General features: G+C 43.8%; 1 protein-coding gene across 1 annotated transcript; it reads right to left on the reverse strand.

Moving 5' to 3' along the window:
• Positions 1-1,660: 1,660 nt before the first annotated feature.
• Positions 1,661-8,456, reverse strand: LOC119449400 (cilia- and flagella-associated protein 97). Its single transcript, XM_037712567.2, has 2 exons — positions 7,090-8,456; positions 1,661-4,106 (listed from the first exon to the last, which is right to left on the reverse strand). The coding sequence occupies exons 1-2, from the start codon at positions 8,152-8,154 to the stop codon at positions 3,900-3,902; spliced, it is 1,272 nt and encodes a 423-aa protein (XP_037568495.1). The 5' UTR covers positions 8,155-8,456; the 3' UTR covers positions 1,661-3,899.
• Between the last annotated feature and the right edge of the window lie 2,606 nt (positions 8,457-11,062).

Below are 11,062 nucleotides of genomic sequence, written 5' to 3' on the forward strand. Positions count from 1 at the left end.
TGTCCTCGCAAGGATGCATTAATAGAAGTCAACTGTATTACTAATAAATGAAAGTACCCTGGGTCTTGTGTCCTGTGGCTTTGGACTTGTACACCATTTCATCGGCACAGTAAAATCACTACCTAAGTTGTGAAATTTTGCATCTCGTAGATCTACTAAAACTTAAAATAGGCAGTTGAATACGTGTGAACTAACCTTGGAAATCTCAAGCCCAAATGCATGCAAGCTAGTGCTCACCTTTGTTTACATCTGCACTTCCTAGGAAGCTCCGAATATTAAACATTCTCTCAATTCTAAGAAAATGAAATGCAAAGTTCGTGAGAAGTCCATTTGGTATATAAAGAGGCTTAATTGCATTATTTGTTACATATGCATGTAATGCCTGGCGCTCTTTGGCCATTATTGGCCCTTGCGCCATTAAACCCCATATATCATCATCATCATCACATATGCATGTAATTGCCAGAGGTCTCTTTAACATAGCCTTGTAATTGGATGTTGGGTCATTTGAGCAGCTTGTAGATGAGAAACAATTGCTTTTGCAATTGCAAGGTGCATCACGACTATGACAGCAGTGAAACAAGGGAACACCAGATGTGCATGGAGTATTGTGTTAAAGCATACTACAGCTCTGCACATTGTTTTAAAGAAATGCAAACATAGTAAAACCGGCCGATCAAATTCTGCAGTCTACAAATTCGTGTATAGGCTGCCTGAAAGTGAATTACGGGAAAGTATTCAGCATATCTGCGTGCTTTCGCTCATGAATTGGCGCCTCTGCACAACAACCGCGGTTCTCCTCCAGCGAATTATTCCGAACAATCCTCACTTTTATTGGTTTCTCTCCCTTTAAGCTACAGTGAGTGTTGTTATTCCTTAAACTTTAACATCAATAAATATTGGGCAATTTCTAATAGTCAATTCTTGAATCGAATACAATTTGACTAGCAAGGATAATTAGGTTTGTATTTGAAATTTTAAACATTTGCACACCGCTAGTTAGATGAAAACGAGTGAGAAAGTGTTGTTTGAGTTATGTGGACAGGTCATCTAATGTTTGCTCAGTCTAAGTTGGTACATGAAATGTAGTCAGCACTGAAGCTCCTCTTATCAGTGATAGCTTGTCAGTGAAATTAAAACCATGATTCACTTGTATCAAAACCAGAGCAACATATATGCTACCATGACACATACATACAGTGCCACACACACATACAGTGCCATTCCTAAAGTTCGTATTAACAGGCACATCAGTCAGAGGCACGCTAGCTTTGCCATCAATTCCAAATTAATGTCAAGGTGCTTAGCGGCAAGGTGTGTGCAGACTCGAGTGATCTTTTGAGACTTGTATGTCTAAAAAAAATGTGTGATGTATGTTCTGGTGGATACTTTGGCCAAATAGCACGACTGCATAGTTTTCCTGATAATTCATTTCAAAGTACGACGTGCACTCGCAATCTTTTCCTTTGAAAGTGTATTCCTGCCCTGTGCTTGCCAGCCATAATGTCAGCATGGGAGCAGCAGTGCCCCACCATCTTGCAAAGCTGCTTTTAAACAAGAGGCACAGAACCCTTATTACAATCACAGACTGTGCTCAGCTTTTTTGCCACCTGAGAGATTTCAGCAATAACATGACGTTCTCAAAGCAACCTTTTTTAAAATTTTATGCACCCACAAGAGCTGCGTCACACAAGAACATTTGGAATTTGTTGTAGCTCAAGACACTGATTGATGTCATAATTAGCTTCGACGAAATGCTCAGTTCAGGTTTGGCGTTGACATAATGTTTCCTGCTTAAATTTCAGCATTTCTATACAAATTTACCTGTCTTTTGTGTCATCTAGCTGCAGATAAATATAAGACAACTGCTTCTTCATAACTGTCAAGGAATTGCCAGAGGTCTCTTTAAAATAATTTTAAGAGCCAACTTTTATGTAGTTGACACATGAGCAATGTAAAACGAACTACACTGAGCCTTTGGATGCAACTGTACATGAGCATAAAGTAAGTTTATGTACAAAAATAAAATTTGCTTCACAATGCCATGCATCAAGCTCTAGTATGTATGTTGCTAAAGAAGAAAGAAAATGCCTATGTACACGTCTCTTCACAAGGCTGCAAGACCATTGAGCAGTTGCCAAGAAGCTGCCTCGAGCACAGGCAAAGCTAGAACTTCCGACAAAATTATTTACAAATGCGGGCCATCATGGCAGGCTGAAAATTTTATGCACATTGCAAAGTCAATATAGCATGTGCCACTGCCTGTGTAACAGCATTCCTGACACAATAAGTATTGTACATGCTTTCCATTGTAAGACCGAGTGGCACTGTGTCAATGTATCCAGTTCTTTATCTACACCCAAATCACATATAGTTTCAGTGAAATGTGGACAGGTTCCGGCATTGCCAGCAAAAAGTTCTGAGTGGGATACCTGTGTTGTAAACATAACCAGGGGGGGTATATTCTGTAAGAGTCCACCTAACGGACTGTCCACTTCGGCTGTCGCGATTGGCTCCAGCAGCACGAGCGAGAAGGAGCTAGCTAATCCACTTCTCGCTCATGCTGCTGAAGCCAATCGCGACAGCCAAAGTGGACAGTCCACTAGGTGGACTCTTACAGAATACCCCCCCAGTACCACAATACCAGCGTCAGTGTAACATGTAGGTATTTTCCACCACACCATATTTCAATAGCCAATACTGTTCCACAATGCAGCTTTTGCACCATTCCATTAAAGCTCTTAGACCACAGTTTCAAACCACATTGACACCTGTGGTGCTAATAAGCAAGCCTTGTAAAACTCGCACATTGGTGCATCATGTAAACGTAGAAAAGCAATAGATATTTAAGGATTGAGGCATACAAAATTTAAGGATTTAGTCAAACTGTGGGTTAGCTGTACTGTTGCACAGCAGACATGCTCTATCAGCTACAAAGGCTAATTTCACTAGCACAGGGGGGGGGGGGGGGGGTATTCTGTAAGAGTCCACCGAGTGGACTGTCCATTACGGCTATTGCTGATTGGCTACAGCTGTACAAGCGAGAAGGAGACTGGCTGGGGGCACCTGTCTCCTCCTCACTTGTGCAGCTGCAGCCAATCAGCAGCAGCCGAAATGGGCAGTCCACTAGGTGGACTCTTATAGAATACTCCCTCAGCTGAAAGGAATGAATGCCACATCAGAGCACTGCAAATGTGGAATTGATGATTCCTGCTCCATTAAAGAAACGCACCATATTGTATATTTTTCAGGCAACATTTTTGATCAAGTACAATAGCAAGCTTGATCAAAGTGCAGTATTCACCAGCATTATAAACTTCTGCATTGCTCCGACTGCATAAAAAATACATGAAATCTCAAGCACTGCTCAGACTGCAAGTGGTACTTTCTCCACTGACCATAGTAGCCCAATCATTGCCACTCATCTGAAACTACGTCATTGAGTGCTACATACCCACAACTTGGGATGGCAGCTAAAGGAAGGTACAAAAACCAATAGTATCCACCGCTGACCACCAAGTGTCCTCAACAATGGTGAAATGCAGTTCTGTTGTATATGCCTGGACAACTATTGGGAAATTTGTACGAATACGTTAATTGTAGTAGAAACAATACAATAAATTTACATGGTGAATAGCCAAAGCATCAAGTTTGGCTTAAGACACAGGATACCCAGCACAGGATGGCAAGAACAAAACCAGAAAGTGCCTTCTTAAGCCCTTTATCACCATTCCACTAGCCGACAGTGCTGGTCCATGCATGCACAAATGTGTGCGTCTGGGTGTGGCCACACAGAGAGCTAATGTAATGATAAGTCCACTGCAATGCCATAAGAGGAACTTTGGTGGGATGCATTCTTCACGACACTGTATCGTTGCAAAGGCGAAAGGGGAGGCAGCTCAGTGGGAGTGATGCTTCTGGCGTGGTGGGAAATGCTTGACCCCTGCCAGCGGTGGAGTTGCTGCTGCTGCCATTACCGGAGGAGTCTGCAGAGTATGGCGTGTCAGAGAGAGTGAGTGGGATCGTGCTCTCTGCACATGGCTGAGGTCCTGCGAAGGTGCTACTTCACGAGATGGCTTGGCAGACTCAATTCTCTTGAGAAGTGCCTGTGGTTTATGAAGAGAATGGTGCAATGTGAGACTCTGCACACAGGACAAGTTGCTGCATTACTTGTTTACTCTGCACAATTGGGTGGCCCACAACCTCTGCACTGAAAGAAACCATAGCTGGAACTCCCACTTTTTGGATATGACTCATTATAATGCAAGTGCAGTTAGAAAGCTTTTTCAGTGTTGCTGCTGCAGGAAGCAGAAACAGCAATGCATGCTTAATCTCTACACAATGTTAAGTCATAGTATTACTTCAATAACAAGTTGGTGTTTTATTTTCTTGCAGGCCATTAATCAAATCAGTCCTGCAGGAATCCATGATGTGGAAGTTATATTCGTAAAAGGAAAAGTTGGTACGTTCCTAAATTGGTCACTACTGGTGCAATGAGATGCATGTTCAATCTGCACATAACCTATGGTAATGTTTTAATTCTGAGTTGGTGTCAGAGTTCTTTTTTTGCAGGTTGCCTTTGTGCTAATACCAAACTCTTGCTACTAGATCATAACAGTGGAACTCTTGATTCAGTAATACACCTTAACGTATGCACGACGCCGTAACGACACTGAATTACTGTGCTATAAACAAATTGGAAAATTACCTAGAAAGAACAAGTCAGCAGACCTCTTTGGCAAAACCAATGAGTGCAATTCAATGCAATATTTTTGCAGAGACTTGTTAAACAAGATGCAGTCACACATACAGGCAAACACTTATATGCAAACAAACATTCCAATTTGTTATGACTGGATTGTATTTCAATTTATGCCTGCAGAGCAAGGTTGCCAGGCGCGGCTACATTTGAAACATTCGGCTGCAAGGATATGGGCTTAATAAGATTTGTTGCTGTATTAGTTGGCTCAATATGCCTTGGGGAAGGACGTAGGTGCACTAGAGAGTAAAGTGCATGTTCGTGCCTTGTTTCTCTCTGTGCCCATCTCTGATTCATCACTTCTTTCCCATCGAATTGTCTTCTGCATCGCTTTGGTACATTATTGCTACTTCAGGCATTGGTACTTGGAGTAAAACCATCAGTAATAGACTAGCTATTACTGAAAAAAAGAAATCAGTATTAGGCAAAGGTGTGGCAGTGCTGTCATCACATTTATGCAGGAAAGAAAAAAAATTTTGACAAACTTTATGAGCATTTATTTTCTTGGTAAATAAAACATAGATTTCACAATATCTCTTAACTTACTTTGCAAGGGGTTGTTGTTCAAAGTGGCAAACAGCAAAGAAGTGCACTTGCCTGCTCTATGCCACGCTGTACACTAAACATGCAACTTGTCTATACTAATTCAAGATCGAAAACTGAGAAAGTTGGTACATATTCATCTTGTGATTTGTGCAGCACTTACAAAACATCAGAAAAGGAAGTGCACAGGACCTGCACTGTCCTCAAAGTGGCGAGCAGCCAAATTCACTGGAATGAGCGGCAAGGGAATAAGGTTTTACTTCAGTCAATGAACACTGGCGTTCTTTGAGTCTAACATTGGGACACACTGTCTGCTCTGTCCTATATGTATACTACATAATAGTGGTATTCAGTAAACAATGCCTACCTTACTATCCATGAATTTCGACACGTGGCTCACACCATATCCTATGTCACCAAATCCCGCGCACAGGACAGCACATGTCCTGTGCACTTCTTTTTCTGTCGTTTTGAAAGCGCTGCACAATCACAAGATGAATTCTCTATACCAGATCTTTTATTATATAGTGAAGAGTTACACCATGGCAACAGTATGTCTTCAGCTACACTACAGCAGATCTCTGTCAGCAGTGCCGATTTGTATTCAGCTCTCACTGGCACGGTTTATGTGTACCTGTGGTGATTATTCAGGTGCAGCACAGCTACTTCTCTCATCTGTAATCTAGATTGACTTCATTTTGGCTACTCTTTGGGATTTAAAGCTATTTTTTCAGTTTTTTCCAGCGACGCTGCAAAGGGGAGATATTCTTGACCCACCACTCTTGAAGCTATCAATGGCAGAGCCTGTTGGTTGGATGAGCCAGCGCACAGGGTGGGGTGCTTGTTGTTCCTTAGAGGCACTGTGCTGCATGTTGCACCATACAAAAGCATCTGCAACAGTTATCACCTAAGAATGCAGCCCCTGGCTCAATCACCTTTGGGGATATCACTTTCAGTGGATATTGATTGGCTATGCTAGCGGGCAAAACACCCATTGCTACAGTGAGGCGTGTTGGATATCACGTCTTGTAAAAGCAATGAAATGAAAATACAGCCATATTGTGTGCAGTAAATCCCAGATTGATTACGTTTAGAATAAACAAGGGTGAAGGACGAGAGGACGGCAAAAATGACAGGACAGGCTGTTCCTCCTTCTTCCTCTGTCATTGTTTGCACCTAGTTGTACAAGCTGATCCAAAATAAATCTGGTAGTTGCAACTTCTCTGCAATAATTTCTTAACGCAGACTCAATGATATGTATACTTCTTTATTCCTTGAATCTGGTGACAGACATGGTGGTCCATATTTTAATACTTACCTTGAGTTCACTAATCACGTTTCAGCTGAGTTGTCTATCACCATGTAAATTCAACATCAAGGGCCAATTATCCATATTTGGCTGACTACAGCACTGCAGTCAAAGTAGAAGAAGCATCAATGCGAGAAAGACGTATCCAAACTAAGGAAACTTAAATACTGGGCGAGTGTTGTGCAAACCTTTTCTCCCACCATTGAGTACATAAGTCTTTGCAACCAAATCAAATCACACGGTATGAAAAGGTGAGCTTTCAGAAATGTTGCCTGCAAAGTAAATTCCAAGCTTTAAGTTACCACATTAGCACTAGCAAAGCTTGGCCTGCGCTAATGCCGTAAGTAGACGACCCCCAGGCACTTAGCCTCATTGACGGCGGTTTTCTCCGTTGATACAGCACCGCACGTCTTCAGGAAGCAGCCGAGGCGAGAAACGAATTGAGCGGATGGCGCAAGCAGCTGGCACTAAAACTTACGAGGTTTTCCACTTCAATCTGCCGCTGCTGTCGCTGCCGGTTGATGGCCGAAGGCGCCAGGCGGGACGGCGTCCTTGAGTCAAATTTTGGCCTCGGTCGGTTCTGCTGTGCCAGGATCCGCTTCAAGAGTCGCTGGTTTTCGCGGTCGATACGTTGGACTTCTTCGTTCGAGAATGACATATTCTTGCGCCCCTTGGCCCGGGGCTCCTTGCGTGCCCGGCTGGTCTGGCCCTGCTCGCATTGATGCGCCTCGAGGCGCCTGATGGCGTCCACGAGAAGCTGCAGGTCAACGGGTTCTCGCTGTTGGTGCTTGCTTCCCAGGCGCACCTTGCCAGGCAATGGCACGGCGGGTGAGCGTTTGCGCCTGGCGCCACTGAAGGAACTTCGATCAGAATCACTGCCGCTGCTGCTGTCGCCGGAACGGGAAACGCCGTTTATGCCTGCTTCGGACATGGTCAGTTTGCTGACAGGTAATTTCATTACGGGCACGGGGCTGTCACACATGTAAGGCGAATGAAGCGGCGTAACGTCCGTGATGGACTCCGACTCCGACAGGTCCTCCATCGAGCCCTCGCTGAGTGACGACAGTCCCTCCGAGTCCGTGACGCTCGAACGTGGGCTGTTGGCTGCGTCCTGACCATCCACGTCCTCATTTTCATCGTCCTGCTCCATACAACTGTTTCGGAGCAGCGGAGGCGACGGCTCTTTCATGTCGCGGTCGGTCAGAGAAACGTTCGGCGGCGCCAAGGGGGGGCTCACTCTTCTAGTAAAGAAACTCGAGCTCGGTAGCCGGTACGACGACTCAAGTGGCAGCAGGACTGAGTTGCCACCCATGGAACTGCTACTAGACGAAAGCGCGCCCTGCGCAGTGAAAGAAACGGCATCGCGAATGTTCTGACCTAGGCTCCCAACATCGACCGCTGCTGCGCTGCAGGGGGGCTTGTTCTCGACGCCGTCACCCTGGATGTAACACGGCTGAGACGTGGCGGCAGCTTCAGAGTCGAAAAAAGCGACGTCGTTCTGCAAGTCCTCGTCGTCGCCGGCCAAGTCGGCTTTCCAAGACATATTGGTCGGTCCTGTACCCAGCGGACCGATGACTGCATACGGTCTCCGCGCACATCCATCAACAGCGCGGGCGATCACCACATTTCCTAGTAAAATTCACCCGCCCTAAGCTTCTGTCAGACCTTCCCTGTGTCGCGGAGACAGAAATGGATACGATGTAGCTATGACAAACTCAACATTAAGTTAGAAACCCGTCGGAGCGAGGCCATCGCTCACAGTTGCGGTCGCCATGACCGCTTCCCGATAGCGACAAGTTTGTCCGTTGTGGTCCGTTCTTTTTTCGCCTCGAGCCCAGTGGCGCCATCCCGCGCGACGGCGGCCACCGCAGCGTCTGTTTTTCTGTTCTTGACGTCATCGTGCTCTTGCGCTTTCGTCATCCCCAGGCGAATGACGGCAGCCGCGGCTTTCGCGTCGTCTTTACTATAGTTTTTGCCGATTATGTTGTCACTTATGCTCCATTGTGCCTTTCATTTGTCGACTACCACTACTGGCGCACTGAAAATACTATGGGGAGCGGTAGGATATGACGCGCATTGCTATATGGTATTCGTTTTCACATTTCAGACTGTTGGGAAAGACGCTCGACAAGAATCTTCATATTGATGAGCTGGCTAGGTGGGCGAGACAATGCATCGCAGCACTACGCCCGCGACCATCCCTTAGAAGTAACATGTAGGCTGACTATATTCCAAAATTTCCCACAAATTAATCCTACCTAGCCTGCACTGCGGAGTCTGACTGCTGCTTAACATATATTCTTCCTGCTCTAAACGAACAGATATATTATGAAATGCGCAGCGAGAAGGAGGAACCAGTGACAGAAATCTTACGTCATGGGGGTTAATTAGTCAGTGATGATTTTATGGTCAACGACTATTTTGTGTAGAGAGATTTTGACGCTGGGCCACGCGCATCCTACAGAACTTTAGATCCAGATAATGTAGACACGTTCTTTTTAGAAGAAACATTAGAACCTGAAGTTTGTGCGGTTTTCTTGGGGCTCAAAACAGCCATAGCTGCGATGCTGATGAGCTACTAGTAAGGCAATCAAACACGTACGCAATCGCCGAAGATTACACACCAGTCGATATTGCCTGTTTTCTAAAGGTTTCGAATGAGCAATCTATAATCGATTATATCCTTTCTGTAACAATTCCCTGATAACGAGATGTCAGTACAGTTTTCTAATAATAAAAATAAAAAAGGAAAAAAAATAACAGAACTTAATTGCTCTTGTCAGCCACAAAGAATATCTGTTGCAGAAGTTTGAAAAAAAAAAAAGAATACAAATTGTTCTTAGAATTTTTGTTGATTTCACACAAAACTTTTATTATATAAATCATAAAATTTTATTTGATAAATTAAGTCAATATGACATCCGTGAGCTTCTCCTGATGCTATACTTATAAGTTTTTTTTTTTCAGAAAGACGTCAGTTTGTACCGATTAATGAAATTGTATCAATCTTATAGCAAATAATCTCTGGAGTACCCCAGGATAGTATTCTCGGCCTTTGATATTTAGTTTATACTTTTAAATGACATAGTCCATATTTCGTCAGAAGTTACATTTATAATTTATGCTGACGACAGCAGTATATTTGTCTCGTCTTCAACAGATGCCATTTTTTTTTGTTAAAGCTAATGCCATTTTAGAGGAATTAATTAAGCACGACAGCTAATAGCTAATTAAAGATAAATAATAAAACGCTGTGATTTCTCATTCTATAGGTCATCATCATGAGCCTATATTTATGTCCACTGCAGGACGAAGGCCTCTCCCTGCGATCTCCAATTACCCCTGTCTTGCGCTAGCTGATACCAACTTGCACCTGCAAATTTCCGAACTTCATCACCCCACCTAGTTTTAAGCCACTGCGCTCCCCTTCTCTCGGTATCCATTCTGTAACCCTAATGGTCCACCGGTTATCCATCCTACGCATTACATGGCCTGCCCTGCTCCATTTTTTTTTCTCTTGTCAATTAGAATATCGGCTATCCCCGTTTGCTTTCTGATGCACACCGCTATCTTCTTGTCTCTTAACGTTAGGTCTAACATTTTTCGTTCCATCGTTCTTCGTGCAGTCCTTAACGTGTTCTCGAGCTTCTTTGTTAACTTCCAAGCCTCTGCCTCGTATGTTAGCACCGATAGAATGCAATGATTGTACACTTTTCAGCGACAGTGGTATATGCTCCCAGTCAGGATTTGGTAATGCCTGCCGTATATGCACTCCAGCCCAATTTTATTCTTATACAAAGTTCTTTCTCATGATCAGGGTCATTCTCATGAGTAAATGACCTAGATAAACGTACTCCTTTACAGACTCTAGAGGCTGACTGGCGATCCTGAATTCTTGTTCCTTTGGCAGGCTATTGAACATTATCTTTGTCTTCTGCATATTGATCTTCAACCCAAATCTTACACTTTCTTGATTAAGGTCCTCAATCATTTGTTGTAATTCGTCTCCATTGTGGCTGAATAGGACAATGTCATCTGCAAACCGAAGGTTGCTGAGATATTCGCCGTTGATCCTCACTCCTAAGCCTTTTCAGTCTGAGAGCTTGAATACTTCTATAAGCATGCAGTGAATAGCATTGGAGAGATTGTGTCTCCTTGCCTAACGCCTTCCTTGATAGGTAACTTTCTACTTTTCTTGTGAAGAACCAGGGTAGCTGTGGAATCTTTGTAGATATTTGAGAAGATATTCACGTATGCCTTCTGTACTCCTTGATTACGCAGTGCCTCTATGACTGCTGGTATCTCTACTGAATCAAATGCCTTTTCATAATCTATGAAAGCCATGTAGAGAGGTTTATTGTACTCCGCAGATTTCTTAATTACCTGATTGATGTCATGGATGTGATCCATTGTAGAATATCCCTTCCTGAAGCCAGCCTGTTCTCTTGGTT

The sequence above is a fragment of the Dermacentor silvarum genome, chromosome 4 (genome assembly GCF_013339745.2).
Source record: "Dermacentor silvarum isolate Dsil-2018 chromosome 4, BIME_Dsil_1.4, whole genome shotgun sequence".
In the NCBI taxonomy this organism is placed as follows: domain Eukaryota; kingdom Metazoa; phylum Arthropoda; class Arachnida; order Ixodida; family Ixodidae; genus Dermacentor; species Dermacentor silvarum.